This window comes from Poecile atricapillus, chromosome Z, assembly GCF_030490865.1.
Source record: "Poecile atricapillus isolate bPoeAtr1 chromosome Z, bPoeAtr1.hap1, whole genome shotgun sequence".
In the NCBI taxonomy this organism is placed as follows: domain Eukaryota; kingdom Metazoa; phylum Chordata; class Aves; order Passeriformes; family Paridae; genus Poecile; species Poecile atricapillus.
Window position 1 is genome coordinate 97,751,119 of NC_081289.1, and position 17,659 is coordinate 97,768,777.

The window sequence follows — 17,659 nt, forward strand, 5'->3', positions numbered from 1 at the left end:
CTTCGTGCTTGATGACCCCACAGCAGATGGGCCTGGTCCAGATTCCAGGAGGAGGGTGGCTGACCAGGAGCTGCCTCTAGAAGCCTTAGCAGAGCAGTCCAGAGAAGAACCCTCTGCTAGTGCAGGAAGGGCAGGAGGAACACCACCAGGTTAGTATTCTGTTTTGAAATGAGCTGGTTACTGATTCAAAATTTGTGCCCCAAACAAATACTGGCAACAGCAGAGTAAGCTTTTGGCAAAGAGCACTGGATGGCAAGAGCTATTAGGACTTTGTTCTCCTGTAATATTCTGGGTATCACACGTTAGAACAAACAGCTTGATGTTCTGTACCGCTGAAAAATGAAGATGTTTTTCTCTTATTTGTTGCTTTATGTGGGATACAGTTTCTAATTTGGGGAAATGAACAGAATGGACAGCTGTAGAAATAGAGTATACAGTAACACAAAGTAGCTGTTTCTGTAACTACCTGTATAGTAACCTGACCTACTGTAATCTGAGTTTGCAATTACTTCCAGTGTTTCAACACCACCTAATTCATACAATCAAGCTTACATTTTAGTCTATTATTATAGTCTATTACAATTACCCTTTTTGCTGTGCAGTAGGCATTTAGGATGTCATTTTTTTCCCCATCAAACTAGCAACTCCACTATTGCACAGATTGGCTGAACAGAGCACCCACTGCAGGCTTGTTTAAGAGCCTACTCTCATTTTCACTTCTGCATTCAGAGCCCTTAGACTACAGGTCCTCTCCTTCCCATAGTTTTGAATACCTGCTATCCAGCAGCAGCAAAAGAGGTTGGCTCAGCCCGGGGATTGCTTGGTTTGAAAAGACAGGTGTCTGCTAAGGAAGGCAGAAACCTCCCTTGAAATGGAAACATGTAAACCTTCCCACCTCTGAACTATTATAATCTTGAAATCAAGGTGCTCTCAGGCAAAGATAAGGGCATAGGAATAACAGCTCTTTATTAGGAAAATTAAAACAAAAATGCAGTAGTGAAAAAAAAAACCACTGAGTCAGAATACAACCTGACACCCTATTGATCAGGGTGTTGGTAACAGTCCAATTAAACGGTGGCTGCAGTCCTCCTGCAGTGACAGATGTGGTTCTGTTGAAACAGTGATCCTGTAGAAGGGTGTAGTTTTCCTCTGAAGGTCCAGTGGTGATGTAGAACATTCTGGACTTTCTCTGGGAACCCAGTGGAGAAAGGTTGACTGGGTTGTTCTGAATCTCAGATTATGTCCAGGTAAGAATGTTTGGTTCCTCCACCTGGGTGGATCATCTCACAATGGCATGATGTAATTTTATCAGTTATTTATCAACCCATTAACAGATCCCCCCCTGGAGGGAGGATGCGCAGTGGAAGAGATAAGGAACACTGGAAGAGATAAAGAACACTGCCACATCTGGTTTTAACAGCTGGCCCATTAACAGAGGAGATACCCCCTGGAGGGAGGATGGGTTGTGAAAGAGATAAAGAACGCTGCCACACCTGGTTTTAACAGATGGTAATAGAATACACACTTCTGGTTACATCTTGCATTGCAACCCAAGACAGGGGTGTAAACTCAATCATCCCAAATCTGTTCTGAATTTGCAGTGTGATACAAGGTCAAGCGAGCAATCAACTTGCCCCATGATTTTTCATTAACAGCTTCACCTGGGAAGCCATGTTTGTGACTGATTCCTGCTCAGAGCATTAGGAAAGCACACTAAGAAAAGTGAGGTTTGAGTTAAGCCACTCTTTTTGAAAACCCCACATAAACAAATACTAGGCTTATTGTTTTTTGGGGGGTAAAATAAGCATTGTTACAGTGCCCAAAGAATAGGACTTCAACTCCCCTGTTAACTGGTGTCAGGAAAACACATTTTAAAATTAGTAGTAGTAGTAGTAGTAGTAGCAATAATAATAATAATAATAATAATAATAATAGTAATAATAATAGTAATGAAAGTGGCTCTACATCTCAGATAAGTGCTAAGTGCTTTAGGTCTCTACCATAATGGCGGGCATTCCAGAGACAAAGCCAATGTGTCTACTGAGACAGCCTCTGAGAAGGCTGATGCTCCCACACAGATGAAACTGGTGAGGAAGGAGGTGTCAGTACAAGTGGTAAGTTTCAATGGATGCCCAGATACTACTGAAGAAAAGGCTGGTACCTGCACAAAGTGTGTACAGATGGATGACCAGCTGCAACAGGTGGCTGAATGCCAAGAGACAGTCAGTTGGCTGTGTAGTATTAGAGGGGGTGAAGCAGAGATAGGTAAGTGGGTTGAGAACCACATACCTACAATGAATACCACTGAGCCTGAGGCACCTTGCACCCTGGTGACCCACAAAAGCAGGGCTCCACTTCAATCTCCACCCTTCAACTTGCAGGCCAAAAATGCAGATCTGATGCTTTGACGGCTTTAGATGTCCATGAGCAGGGCCAACAAAGAGAACCTCACCAGCAGTGTGTCATGATTATTGTAAAAAACGTCAGGTGGTTGTAGTGGGCACTGAGTTGTCCATCTGACAGCCTGATAGACAGTCATGAGTGGTATCCTGCCCTCCAGGAACCAGGATCCATGGTGTTGCTGACCCTAACCTGTCATAGACCACTACCCCCATCACTTCTTCATATGGATACAAATGACACCACAAGCCAAAATATAGGTGGGAACAAGGAAGATTATAAGGCCATGGCAAAGCAGGTGAAAAACATCCCAGGTCATCCCCATGCCCAAGTCATCTCCTCATCTGTCCACCTTTTTAGAGAAATCAGGACAGCCAGAGGCAGACACATTGTGCAGATCAATGTCTGGGTTGGTGGCTGCTGCCATTGAGAAGGTTTTGTCTTTTATAACTGTGGGTTGTGTTTTTATGATTTTTAGCCTGTTATGGGGGAAGGGGATCATCCTGGCTAAAATGAATAATGGGCAGCACACTGGCCAGTTTGGTGTGATGGGCTTTAAACTGAAGGACTTGGGAGGTAGGATGCAAATGTGCCATTGCATCCTCCTGCAGAGCAGGTCATAGCAACCTGTGCAGAGATGGATGTTCCTTACCTGCTCCTGGAGCTGAGGATCAAAGCACAAGACACATCATGGGTGCTTATGGCTACGGTGAATCTTTTCACATCCCTTCCAGGAAACCCCATTCTTTGATTAACCCTGAAGCGTCTGTATACAAACAGATGCAGAATGGGGAATAAACAAAAACTAGAAAGTAGAGAACATTTTAACAGAGTAAGGGCATGATATTTTAGTCAAAGCCTGTCTGCACAACCCAGCTTTCAACCCAGATGACAATTCCAAGGACAGTGTCCTTGAGACTTTCCTGGAGCAGTGAGAATGAAGAAAAACAATGATGTTGTGTACAAGAAAAGGAATGATAAACAAAATGTATTAGCCAACAGTAGCTTGTTAAGCTGCATGAACCCTGTAGGACCCTATGAGAGTGTGCTAAAGACAGAAATAGTGAAGTTCACTTTTACCTCCATGAGGACTCCGTGAATATTCTGAGCAGTTTTCCTTTACTAGAAATACATGCCATGATCTTACTGTAATGCTGAGACATCGTGGGATAGTTTACATCACCAGAATATTGTCATGGATGGGTATGTCCTCTTTAGAAAGGACAGAGAAATGTCAGAGAAGAAAGGTGGTGGGAGTTTCTCCTTACATGAGAGAGGAACTGGAACATATCAAGCTCTACTCAGGGACAAATGAACAAGACAAGAGTTTATGGGTGAGAATTTTCTGGTGTGCCCTTGCAGCCAGGGGGATCAACCATGTCCTGGAATGCATCAGGCACAGCATCCCCAGCTGGGCAAGGGAGGGGATTGTCCTGCTCTGAGCTGGGGCAGCCTCACCTCCAGTGCTGGGGCAGGTCTGGGTGCCACAGTGTAAGAAAGACATTAAGCCATTACAGAGCGTTCAAATGACAGCAATGAAGATGGTGAAAGGCCCTGAGGGAAAGCCATATGAGTGGCTGAGGCCCCTCAACATGAGGAAGAACTTCTGAGGGTGGCAGAGCACTGATATTGGACATAGACCACCCCTCTCTGGAGATATTCAAAAGCCACCTACTCTAAGTGACCCTGCCTTGGCAGGGGAGTGGATTAGGTGATCTCCAGCAGTTCCTTCCAACCCTAACAATTCTGTGATAATCAATCCAGGAGGCTCATGGAGTGCTATCAATTGATAGGGGAATTGACAATGAGAGGTGGTCTACTGGATCTTGTATTCAAAACCAAAATGCCTTTTGGGACTGTCAAGAACAAAGGCAGCCTTGGCTGCAGTGATCATGACATGGTGAAGTTCAGGATACTAAGAGGAAGGACTAGGATGAGAAGCAAGTTCTCAGCTCTGGACTTCAGAAAAGCAGACTAACCTCTTCAAAGATCTGCTTAGAAGCACTCCAAGGGGTAAGTCTCTGGAATGAAGAACCCAAGAAAGCTAGTTAATATGCAAGGCTCACTTCCCCCAGGGTCAAGAGCAGTCCATCCCTGTGAACAGTAATCAGGCAGAAATAGCCAAGAGGGCTGAAGGGATGCACAAGGAACTCCTGGCTAAACTAGAACACAAAAAGGAATCATCTGGAGGGTATAACGAAGGCTGGGTATATTGGGTGGTACACAGATGCAATGTGTGGGCATTCAGGGATGAAGTAAGTGGAACTAAAGCTTAACTGGGTAACAAGGGCCTCTGTAAGTACAAAAGTGAGAAAGGACAGGGAAAATGGGGGCCCATTACAGAATTAGATGGGGCATCTGGTTAAACACAACATGGAAAAGGTTAAGATACTGAGTTCATTCTTTGCCTCAGTCTTATTTAGTGACATCATGAGCTCTCAGAATTCCAGAGATCAAGAGGAAAGTCTGGAGCTAGGGGGATGTACACTTGGTATAAGGATGATGAGGTCATGGAAGACTTAGGCAAACTGAACATACACAGAACCACCAGCCCCAATAGGATGCACCAAGTGCTCTGGGGGCTGACAGATGTCATTGAAAGGTCCCCTTGACAATCTTTGGTAGATCACAGTGATTGGGAAAAGTGCCCAAAAGCTGGTGGAAAATGTCACATCTGTCTTTGAGAAGGGCAAGATAGCAGGATTCAAAGAAATAGTCTGTCCACCTCAACTGCTTGGAAGGTAATGGTGCAGCTAAACATAGAAACCATTTGCAGGCACATCAAGAACAAGAAAGCCAGCAGAAGTTGTCAGGAGGGATTCGCCAAAGGGAAGCCATGCTTAACCCTCCTGATAAATTTTACACTGCAGTGACTGACCTGGTGCGTGATAGAAGTGGGTATTTTGTCCCTGGACTTCTGTAAGGCACTGTCTCCCGTAAGATCCATGCAGAGAAAGTGTTGAGGTATGGGCAGATGAAAAGTGAAGTTGGTTGAAAACTGGCTGAATGGGAGGCCCAGACAGTGGTGATGAGTGCAACAAAGCCCAGCTGGAGGCAGAGCCCCAGGGTCAGTACTGCCTCAGGGCTCTGTAAGTTCACAGATGGGACTGAAGAGGGAGAAGCAGCTGATGAAATAGAGAGGTTTGTCATCTTCCAGAGGGAACTGGGGAGGCTGGAGAATTGAGCTTACAAGAACTTCATGAAATTCAAGGGGAAGTGCAAAGTCTTCCACCAGGGGAGGAACACCCCAATGCAACAGCACATGCTGGGGGGCACTCAGCTGGAAAACAGCCAAGGAGGAACCTGAAGGTCATAGTGGACACCAAGCTCAACATGAGCCATCTTTCTGGAAGGAAGGCAAAATGGGGGCCTGGTAGCCAGCAGTGGAGGGACACAATCCTTCCCAGCTACTCATCAAGAGCAAGGACACATCTGGAATACTATGTCTGGTTTTGGGTCTTCCCATACAAAAGAGGACAATTGTACTGGAGACCAGTAAAGGGTCACAAAGATATTTAAGGGATGGGAGCATCTCTTCCATAAGGAAAGTACTATTAAAAATACTTTGACAAGATCCTCCCCTTTAACAGAATTACTAATGGCCTATGGAGCTTGTCAGAGACTTCAGGTAGGAAAAATAATCACTTTTTACTATCTAAAAACCCCCTTGCTTAGCATATCTAAGTAAAAAGCAACCTGGGAATTCAGACATCGTAGCTCAACAATTAACCAAACACTACATGTGTAGCAAAGGTACTGTGTGAGAATTCCAGTTGAACTTTTTCTTATTTCCCCACACCACTAAAGACACAGACAAAATATTTAAAGTGGAACTAATTTATTAAGTTGAAGACAAGTTATTACTGTCTGAAAGATTACAGTAGGAAAGCATTCTACATGAGATACATATGAGGCCATAACACACTATAGTATATTCAAATCTACATGCATTCGATTCATCATTACAGGAAAAACCTCATTTTTCTGCATCCTAGAAAAGACACAGTCAGACTTCAGAAGATTCTGGTGTACATTCAGAATAGTGTACATTAGTCAGAATCTCTCAACAAAATATCATGTGCTTCAAATTGAAGAGTCTGCAAGTATCTTTTTATCATCTTGTGGGACCTAAGTAAAACCTTAGCTAGGTCCACAGACATGAAATTAAAAAAAAATCATAAAAATAATTATTTAAAGCATTATCACAGCACTAGGAACTCAGCCTATGTAAACCAACTTTTGCATGTTTTAAAATATTGATCCCCTGGAGCCTGTTTCAGTTATAGCTGGTCTGAAAACATTTTTCACTTATAGGAAGAGGGCCCCGGTTACAACTCCTTTTAGTCTGGAAATGAAGCAAAACAAAAGAAAAAAAAAAAATCCCCAAACAAAATCGACTGTATTTCACTGCCACATTAAGCAGGTTTACAGTCTATATTAGGAAGTGCTGGCAGATGGGGAAGGATAGTTTCATTCTGAGGAAGCTGTGTGACACTGCTTTCCAATATAATTGGAAAAATGATAGTGAAAATTGAACACAGCAAAACCCAATGGCCTAGAAATGACCCCATCTTCTAGCTGATGATACATATCATCATCTGCATTCCAGGAAACTATTCCTGTTTCAGTAGTGGGGAAGACACAGCGTTCCATTCCACATCTCACTAAAAAAACAAAACAAACCAACAACATTTTACTGTATTCTAGGAAGTCAGCAACCACTCACGAGCATGAACAGCTGCTGGCTCACTGAACTTTTACAAACATTGTAGGAAGAGTACAGACTTCAGGAGGCAGAAAAAGCATTCTCACCGAAGTTGCTTCAACTACTCTAGTAAAAACAGAAGTATATGAAATTAACTGATGCTGTATTTATGCATCAATCCACTTTAGGTAGGTAAAAATGTAATTCTCTGGAAACCCGAACTGAAAATTGAGCAAGTACCACACTCTGCATGTATTTAGACCTTGTTAAAGCACAAACACTAGTAACCTGCAACTAACAGGCATGCTTCAGAGCTTGCTGCAAAATCAATCTATGGCTTCCAGAGCTTGAGAAGGCCATCTTCACTGTAAGTGGCAATCAGGTTCTGGTGGGGATGATGAGCAATGCCAATAACATCTTTTTCATGGACCTAGAGAGAAAGCAGAAAGATGCATTAGGAGAGTCTTGCTTTAGCAAATTCAAGATAAAAATTCTCTTCAAAAAACAACTGGAGGAAAGCCAGACTGAAGGTTAAGGTGCTTTGTGCATAGAGCAAAAGCAGGGGTACACATCCCTCAATGTTCAATTCCAGTCACAACAATTTTTGTGACATAGCAGTTATTTTTTATTGGGCAAGGGCAGGTTTAGTGAAGGTTTACATCCACTGAAATCCACAACATCTAAGTGTCCCCCATTAAATTTAGATATTCAAGCCAATATTCCAAGTTCAATCTAAACCAAATTTAAACCAAATAGCTATAAATCTGACAGCTTTTTCACATTCTCCACTAGCTGGAGCCTAGCTCAAGACATGCTCTCATTCAAGGAAGTGTGAACCAGTTCAGTCTTTGCTTGATGGATAAATACTTCCCTAATTTTTACAATTAAACGCTTCTAAAAAGCCCAAACACATTCTGTGGCCAAACGTCCTAAAATTTATTTTTACCAATCATGTCTGCTAGAGATGAAAGATTCCCCAGTCTGAGATTCCTCCTTATGGACTTCATAATGCACATTTATATCCCTCTGTTTAAAACTCTGGAAAATCTCAGAGCTTAAAACTTACAGTCAGAGTTCTCTCCAGCTTGCCCGTCACTGTGCTGAAGCAGTACAGCACAAAGTCTTCACCAACACAGTAGATCCATTCACCACGAGGTGAAAGTGCACAGCAGACAAAGTCACCACCTTCTCTCTTACCGGAGCTAAAACTTCTTACAATCTGTAAAGACAAACCCCCAAAAACATTTGTCAGGATTAAACAGCAGCATATCAATACCATGTTTAGGGCAAAAATTTTTAGGAAGTACTAGGTCTGTTCAGAGCACAGATCTCTCCATTGCTTCAAGAGCTCTATGTGTTCTATAAACTAGAGTTCAGAATATTTTGTCATGCTAGCAAACCAGAGAAACCAGGTTTAACCCTGCTTGGTTAGGTCTAGGTTATTAACTAGGTTTTCTACATTCTTGAAATGACAGAGAGACCTGAAAGGATACCAGTAAGATCACATACCTGTCCTTGCATATTCATGATGACAACTGTATTCGATCTGTTGCAAACAACAAAGTGTTCTGGGTTTTTAGGCAGCAGAATGACACTGTTCACAGTAATGTCTGTCCCAGCAGTGCTACCAAGAGACTTGAAGGTGTTGGAGCACTCTGTTGTCTTCACATTCCAAACCTAGTATAAAAAATAAGAACAATTAGTTTTAAAAATTAAAAAGGAAGAGCTGGTACGCAATTGTTTCAGATACAGGAATCCCCACATTGTAGGACTAGAGGTGTCACAGTCAGTTCTGTGTCTAGAATTAAGCAGAACAGGCAGTAAGCACTGCACTTATGTACCCATTTCAAAAATGCAGCAGAGACAGGCTCTGCAAGAGACTGTACACGGAGTAACAAATTGTTCTTTTCCAATGGCTGCAACAATTGTAACAAAGGAACAATAGAACAGCAAGATGGTGGCATTTACCCTTTGTAAAGAACATCTTACCTTCACTGTGCCATCAGAGGATGCACTGATAATATAGTGGCCATCCTGGGTAAAAGTAGCTTCATTGACAAAGGAAGAATGACCACGGAATTCCTTTAGGGTTTTCCCAGATTTTAAGCCATGAATCCTGTCAAGACAACATAGGTGAAAGTGGGTGAACAATTCCATTCAGTAACCAAGTAGGTGCAGCATCAGAGTTATTGCATTACACAAACAATAATCAACACTTTCCAGATGCTAAGAGCTGCAGGAAAAGGGATGAGGACCCTTTTGCCTGTTAAGATTATAACAGTGTTTGAGTATTCTTCTGAGTATATTTGTACTTACTTCTAACCTATCCTGCAATGATCCTTCAAAGAAAAAAGGAGAGAAAAGAGAAGGGAAAGAGGAAAGGAGAAAGGAAGGTATATTCACCTAAATTTTAACACCAAAATAATTTAACTATGTATTATCATTACTAGCCAACATATCTTTACAGAATAAATGGAGTTAAGACTTCTCAAAAGGTGTACAGCTGAAGTACAAAAGGCAAGGGATAATAAAAAATCCCACCCCAAAAAACTCCAACCAACAACAACCAAAAAAAGCATCATCAAACCAACCCAAAATATCTTTCCCTGTATCCAAACAGGATTTTCCCCAAGAGAGGCAGTGGCATCGTGAAAAAACCAAAACTGGACAAGACCCTGAAGTTAGACTGTCCTAACTGAAAGGCTGGCTGTATTTTGAGAAGCATGGTGGACTAGAGACCTCTACAGGTACCTTCTAGATTACACTATTTTATATCTAAACTGCTTAATGAGAAAAATCTGGTTTCTTTTCTCCCACACTGTAACTCACACATTCTCAGTTTATTTACCTGATTGTCTGATCAAAAGAAGCACTAAGAATTTGGCTGCTGTCTTTAGAGAAACTGAGGCACGTAACACCTTTGCTGTGAGCTCGTTCAAATCTTCTCAGACACTGACCACTCTGGATTTTCCACACCTGCAAAGGAAACAGCAAATCAATGATTAGTTTGTTATGAGATCACATGAGTTTAAACATCAGAGACAATATATAGCTGTTTCTGAGCCATATTAAACTTCCTTTGAGTTTATACAGAATGGGAACATTACTGCTATTGCAAACTAATCTTTTTGGTCACCACCTCTACCAATGTATGATACAAAAAGATTTGTACCTTGATCTTTCCATCTTGTGCTCCAGTTGCTAGCATTTCTGTATCTCTGCTGAAGCACATGCACAGCACTGCATCATCCATCATCATGAAGTTATCTTGTGCCTGATACTTCAGATCCTAAAAAAAAGCAGAAGATCCATTAGTGAAATCAAGGAATTCTATTCTAAGGCAAAGTGTGAAAGTATCAACATTTTTAACTTCAATTTTATTTTACAACTTATTGTAAATCAGACTTCATAGCCTTGTAATACAGGGTTACTATCAGTATCACCTTGATAAGGTTACTATCAAGGTCAAGAAGTTATAACAGAGAGAAATCTGTGACAAACCAAACAACTACACCACGTAAGTATTCCAGACTGATACTTGTATCACCTAAACAGACAGGTTCTAGGTTCACAGTCTTAAGAAATTAAATCAAACAATCTCAAAGAATAAATCAGGCACTCTGGCAAGACAAGGTCATTCTGTGTGAAATAAGGAGTAACTTACCTTCCTAATCTTTCCAGTAGTGAAGTTCCATACTTCAATGAAGCCATCAACTGAGCCAGTAACCAGATACTGTCCATCTGGAGAGAACCGAGCACACTCCACATGTGACTTCTGCCCAAACTGTTTTGAAAAAGAACATAAGCAAAGTTTAATAAACAATTTAAAAGACTCAACACATTAAAACAAAACTGCAGTATCATTCTGATGGTAAATACACAGTATCTTTTAGATGTATGTTCAATGAATTTCTGAAGATGCTTCATTCGGGGTGCAATTTTTACAGAGAACGTTTGTTGGTTTGTTTTTGGAGGTTTTTTATGTCAATTTTTTCTTATTCTTAAATGCAAGTGGCCATGACAACTAAGTACAGAAGAAAAACTTCACTAGCCCAAAGAAAAATATGAGATAATCAATGGCAAACTAAACGAGTTCTAATAAAGCATTTTTAGCAAGTTGTTACAGAACACCACAAATTGATTTCATAAGTTGCAGCACGTGGCTTTTGAAAAACAGTTTAGGAAACAAGCGCTTCCTTGTACAAATAAAGGGGACCATGCAAATTCATGTAAACAGATTGATTCTGAACTACGAAGTCAAAGAAACTATGCAATTATCTTAATCACAAATACCTTAAGCACGGAGTCTTGTTAAAAGACCTAATCTCAGACTCCCATGAAAAAATAACTTCTGATAAGATAAGGAAGAAACACCGGTGGTGGGGAGAGGGGAATGACTTACAAGGAGAAAAGAAGCATTCAAAAGATTTCTTCTTATCTCCCAACATAAAACACAGGAAGGAAAAAGCAGCAGAAACACAAAAACAAACATTACCTTAATATGCCTGCTCAGCTGTGTGGGAAACTTCTCTTCTTCTACATCTTTCACAGCTGCTTTGCCTCTGAACAAGTCAATTGTCATACCGGGAGGAAGCAGGCCCTGGTGCTGCTGCCATTTCAAGGCCTTTGGAGGAGATCAAAGACACACCATTAGCTAGCAATTAACACAGATCTACGACATATTAAACACTGTCTGCCTGGAGTACCAGTGAATACGTTATGAGAATGAGAAAGGGCAGAAGACACACCAGAAAATGTGCATTACAGAGTGTTATTCTCAAAGTGCACATTGCGCTGCATGTTTATTCTACGGGAAGAAATCTACTGGTAGAGTGATAACATTTTCTACAACTGCTAAACCCTTGCCACATAGAAAAAAAAATTTAAACTATACCACATTTAAATTCTACCTTTATACAGCTGCAGAAACTCAGCTACATTGTAGCTATTTTTACTCAGCAAAAGACTAAAGACGTAGCTACTAAAATATTTTTCAAGACTCACCTGCCCCAACAATGCCATAAGACGAGATGGAGGCACCACACTGACTTCTCCAGCCAAAGCCTGGGCAATAGCAGCTCTCCGCTTCTCTTTGCTACTCCCATCTGGGTATGCCTAGAGAAAAAGTATTTTTATGAGATAATTGTTCTAAATATTTTTTTTTCCCAAAAAGACCTCTGTTGCTCTGAAATTGAAACTCTTTCCATATAAATTTTCTGTTAGGCTCCAAAAGAGCTCTTTAATACCAATCTTAAAAGCAATGAATCATCAGGGTTGGGAAAGACCTCTAAAAACAGTCCCTTAACTAAGTTAAGTACTAACTTAACACAGTCTCACAAAAACCTTCAGACCTATGTAACCAGTCAGAAATAATGCCTTGTTTCTACTGTTACTACATAGCACTATTTCTGTTCACACAACTTGAATTTTCTTCTGAAAGAGCAAGTTGCAGATGTAATCCTGTGGCAGGACACAGGGCCAAATCCCCAAACTCCCAACTGCAGCACATTTCAAAACCACTGCTCTGCTGCTTCACGATAAAGTGTCATGCAGTACTTCCCAAACACTTCAAAGAAGGTGTAAAATCAAACTGTGAAACTGCACGTTCCCACTTCCCACAACAAGAAATAATGCCATGAGCAGTCAGCAGCTTGCTGATGCCGAGGATCATGCAGAAAAGGTGTCTTAAAAAAGTCATAACATACCTCACGAGGATCAAAGTAAGATCTGGCCAGAAGGTTTTCGAGGTGGATGTAGCGCTCTGGCTGTGTTTGTTTCAGCATGATCATGGGGTCCGTTTGTCTCAGCAGAGACCTGGCAGCACCCAGTTCTCGGAGCTCGATCAACTCCAGCACAACCTGCACACAGAGACAAAAGTCTGCATCAGTAAAGAGTTGGTGGAAAATACTACACAGAGTCTTCCACACGGACCAGAAGAGCCTGCAGGAACCCCGCGCTTGCTCACCTGCTCATAGAGATCGATGAGGGTCTTGTCGGGCAGTTTTAGAGACTGTATGGCCTGCAGCACAGTGTCCCAGTGCCCACTGTTAATGTCTGCCACGAAGCTCTCAATGCTGTCCACGGTGTTGAGGGACACGGTGGTCTCCTCCTGCAGGGTGGCGAGCGCCCGGTGGAGGCTGTTTTCCTTCAGGTACTGCATGATGAGCCGGATCACGCTGCGGGGGAGGCACAGCTCACGGTCAGCCGGGCCACCGGACACACGGGCGCCCCTCCCGGGCCGTGGCACGGCCAGCACCGCCCGCAACCCTCGGCCCCCTCACGGCCTCGGGGCCGCGCCGGGTCTCGCCTCCTTTCCCCTGCGCCGCTGGGGCCTGGCTCAGGGCCAGGGCCGGGGCCACCAAACCGCTCCCTCCCCGCTCCCCGGGCCATCGGGTCCTCCGCCACCGCCCCGCGCCACCGCTATACATACTCGGAGGACTCGATTTCGATCGACATCTTGAACCGGTGCCGGTGCTGGAACCGCCGGTGCTGCTGGTGGTGCGTCCGCTGCCGCTAGGCCTTCCGCCACAACTCTGTAACTTCCTCTTCCCGTCCCTCCGTAAATAGCGCGCGCGCCCGCCGCGCCCCGCCCCCGCGCGGCTGACGTCACCCAGCCGGGACTGCCCCCCCGCGGCGGCGGCGGCGGGGCTCGCGCTCCCCCTGGCGGCGCAGCGGCGGCGGCGCAGGGGCCCCGCGGGTGCGGCCTGGCGGCTGCGCCGGCCCAAGGCGGAGCGCGGGCGGCCCTTCCCGCAGCCCTTCCCGCAGCCCTTCCCGCAGCCCTTCCCGCAGCCCTTCCCGCAGCCCTTCCCGCAGCCCTTCCCGCAGCCCCCGCCGGCCAGCGGGAGCCGACGGCGTCACCAGCTGGCCAAAGAAGGCTAGTGGCATCCTGGCCTGTATCAGCAATAGTGTGACGGGCAGGAGGGGCAGGGCTGATTGTCCCCCTGTACTCGGCGCTGGTGAGGCCACACCTCGAGTGCTGTGTCCAGTTCTAGACCTCCCAATGCAGGAAGGACACTGAGCTGCCAAAGAGCAGTAGAACTGGTGAGGGGTCTGGAGCGCAAACTCTAGGAGGAGTGGCTGAGGGAGCTGGGGTTGTTCAGCCTGCAGAAAAGGAGGCTCAGGGGTGACATTATCACTCTCGACAACTCCCTGAGAGGAGCCCGTAGCCTGGTGGGGATTGGCCTCTTCTCCCAGGCAACCAGTGCAGATGAGAGGATGCAGAAAGGATGAGAGGATGTGGTGCCACAAGGTAGACCAGGGGATATTCAGGTCAGACATCAGAAAGAATTTCTTTACAGGAAGGGTGATTAGGCATTGGAATGGACTGCACAGGGAGGTGGTAGAGTCGCTGTCACTGGAGGTGTTTAAGGAAAGACTCGATGTGGCACTTGGTGCTGTGGTCTGGTCGACAAGCTGGTGTTTGATCATAGGTAGGACTCAATGATCTCAGAGGTTTTTTCCAACTGATTGATTCTTTGATTCCACCCACTGTCATTCATTGGGATCTCAGAAGATTCCTTGTGGTGACACAGGCATGGCAGGCTGCAGGTCAGGCATTCTGGCAAAGACACAACAGTTGCTTGGCCACCAGTTTCTTCGCTTGTCTAGGTTTGCAGGTGCAAGTCCAAGGTGTCACTTGCAGTTTACAAGCCTTAAAAAGCAATTGTGAGCTCTGCATCTCAAGACTGGTCATGTATGAAAGAATGACAGTGCACAAAGCAATATGAGTAGGGAAAATTAATTGCGTGTCTTGTTACTCTAATTATGGATTATTAATTGCTCTACTGGAAGGAGCTCTTCAGTGGTTGCTCCTGGATGAGTGCCTGGATGAGCATGAGAAGACAACTCACCTTGAAAAATTCGTAAGGTGGCTCTGGCAGTCCATCTGTCCTGCTTGGACTCTGACTAAGGCCAAAAGTCTTGTTGCCCTGGTTAGCGCTACAAGATGACTAAAACTCGCTGTGACCCTCCTGGCTGCACATAAGCTTCTTTGTCAGAAAGAGAGACTCCTTGTTCCCTGGGCAGCACCTAGATCATGCTGCTCATGGCTTTCTGGCATGCAGCACTTCCCAACTGCATCCAGTGATCCCATGATACCACCCAGTCTGATACCAGTGCTAGACTGCCAGTACATTGGGATGTGGAATCCACAGTTATCAGCCCCTCTTGGATGGACTTTTTCTTGCTGTTTTTTCAGGCATGTGCATTTTGCTAGATGAGCCATGGAAAATACAGCCGTGTGTGAGAAACTTCCTCCCTTTGCCAAGGAAAGCTCTTCTTTGCTGTCTTTGTCCCCAGAGTACTTAAGAAAGTAATCCAATAGCATGAAGTTGAAAAAACAGCGAGGTACATGGCTAACATTCTGCATTCTCTTGTTTCCTCTCTGTGATCCCAAATAATTTTTTTAACTGCTTTTACAGAGGTGCAATAATTACTTCAGGGAAGTATTGTTTAATTGTTCCAGGCTTATTTGTTTTCAATGACAGGTATATTTATGTTGTTTGAAGGTTGTTTTGAAAACAAGTCTGATCCAGACTCTAACAAAGAAAAGCCATAAAATCTAAAGATGGCAGCTATTATTGTGCTGGCAGCACATAGGAATCTGGCTCAATTAATCAGTAAGTTCAGCTGGTGCACTCTTTCTGTTCCCCCTCCAATGTTAATGGCCTCTAGCAGGAAAAACCCAACAGGCAGGCTACCTGGACTGAACTGTCCCAATCCTCAGGATGGCATTTTTCTGAGAGGTGAATTCAGCACAGGAACATGCTAACAGACTGGACGCGTGCTGGTTTACCTAGCCCTCCTGTCCTTCCTTCCCTGACAGATGCAAAGAGAAGTGGGCACCCCAGCTGAACTTGCTTGTGCTCTCCATGAGCTCCATCTGAGAAAAGGGTCCCAATGCTTCAAGTGCTATGCAAGCACACAAGAATTACACTTAGTCTTCGCGGCTAGACACAGCTACAGCCAGTCTGATCTGCTGCTGGCAGCAGTCCAGTGTCTGGAGACCTCCAGAGATCTTTTCAGCCAACAACCACAGCTGTAATGCTCTGGCAGAGCACTACATAAGGGAAGGAGAGGTTTCCATTTTATACTTTGGCTCCATTGGGCAGTGGGTGCAAAGGGAAATAAACAGCCTTGATGCAGTTAGGTAGCCCAGTTATCTATTGTACACTGGAGCTGACCCCAGTCCTCATTGGGCCCAGGCCCATTCTTTAAATGAATGGTGAGCAAACACTTTGGAATTGTAATAAATTATGTGTAAATAAAAATTCGTAAAGATATAAATAAGATGTATATGTGTTGAAATAATAAAAACCCAAAGATGTGTATATAAAAAAACCCTTCTTCCAAGCCTGGCCGGGAGTTTTTCTCCGAAGGCAAAGGATTGCAGCCAACACCCAGATAACGAACATTAGCTCGGAAAATAGACAGGACGAGAGCCATCAAGAAAACAAAAGGACTAGCTCGGAGGAGGAACCCAACCCCGGACCTGACCAACGTCCCTGCAGATCTCGGTTGGGAAACAATCAAGGTCGACAAAGACGAGCCTCAGAAAAAGTATCCGTCGCTAGTCCTGAACGCCCCACCTGTCAGACCAGTGTTGGAGTTGCAATCACTGCAAAGGGGGAGACTCCGCCGAGATTTCCATCGGCACCAACCCCGGATCACACCACTTCTGCCTTGATAACCCAAAATTAAAATACATACAGAGTCTCTTTACATATGAGGAGACTCTGTCCGGACACAAGTTAGGTCTATTTTTCCAAGCCAGGAAATCCATTCACCGAACAATCAAGAACACTTGGTGAATGGAGCCTGCTTGGAATTTTAGCCTGAGGACTTAAAATTCCTATAAAACCCCAAGCCTGAGAGCGCTCAGACGTGGATTTGGGAACCCTACACCTCGGGTGTAGACCCTGTCCACCCAGCGCTACGCTGACCATTTTTATTGTGGTTTTTTTCTCTCATTGTTATTCTTTGTTGTTTATTAATAAATTTCTCTCTTTGATTTTATCCCAAATTTGCCTTTGCATTTATAACAGAATCAACATTTTTAAGGCAAGATTTTTACCTTTCTTTCTGGCAGACAATTTAATAAAATATTTTTTTTAATTCCTCCCAATTGAAAAATAGTCAGTTTCCTGCTTTCACCTCCTGCATGCATCCTGCTCTCTTGCTTCTCAGGGAGATCAGCTTGAGCACCCAGCCAGGAGTGAGGTGTGCTTTATGCCAAACAGGTCACCAGTCTGCATTGGCTGTGGAGCAGGATCCATGAAGTGGATGGGGTGCAGAATCACAGCCCACCCCACATCCATGAGGACATCACATTCCTCACCAGTCGGACATCTGACTTCACGGGCAGCTGTCTGCTGCCCCACAAACTGCAAGGCTTGTTTCCTATGCTCCAGAGCTGTGCTATGGACCAGGAATGGTCCCTGTTCTCTGAATTACTCTGGTGATCTATAATGAAGTTTGGTTTTTCTCAGCTTTCAGGCCAAAAGGCTGGAAATTAGTCCATCCGTCTAAGTCCATTTACTGTAGTCTCAAAATAAG

General features: G+C 44.2%; 1 protein-coding gene across 1 annotated transcript; it reads right to left on the reverse strand.

The window, feature by feature from the left end:
- Positions 1-6,221: 6,221 nt before the first annotated feature.
- Positions 6,222-13,691, reverse strand: SMU1 (SMU1 DNA replication regulator and spliceosomal factor). The gene is made up of 12 exons (XM_058827117.1): positions 13,536-13,691; positions 13,071-13,281; positions 12,811-12,963; positions 12,110-12,220; positions 11,601-11,729; positions 10,770-10,889; positions 10,278-10,394; positions 9,954-10,081; positions 9,095-9,221; positions 8,615-8,782; positions 8,172-8,324; positions 6,222-7,535 (listed from the first exon to the last, which is right to left on the reverse strand). Exons 1-12 carry the CDS (start codon positions 13,559-13,561, stop codon positions 7,437-7,439), a joined length of 1,542 nt encoding a protein of 513 aa, XP_058683100.1. The 5' UTR covers positions 13,562-13,691; the 3' UTR covers positions 6,222-7,436.
- Positions 13,692-17,659: the final 3,968 nt, after the last annotated feature.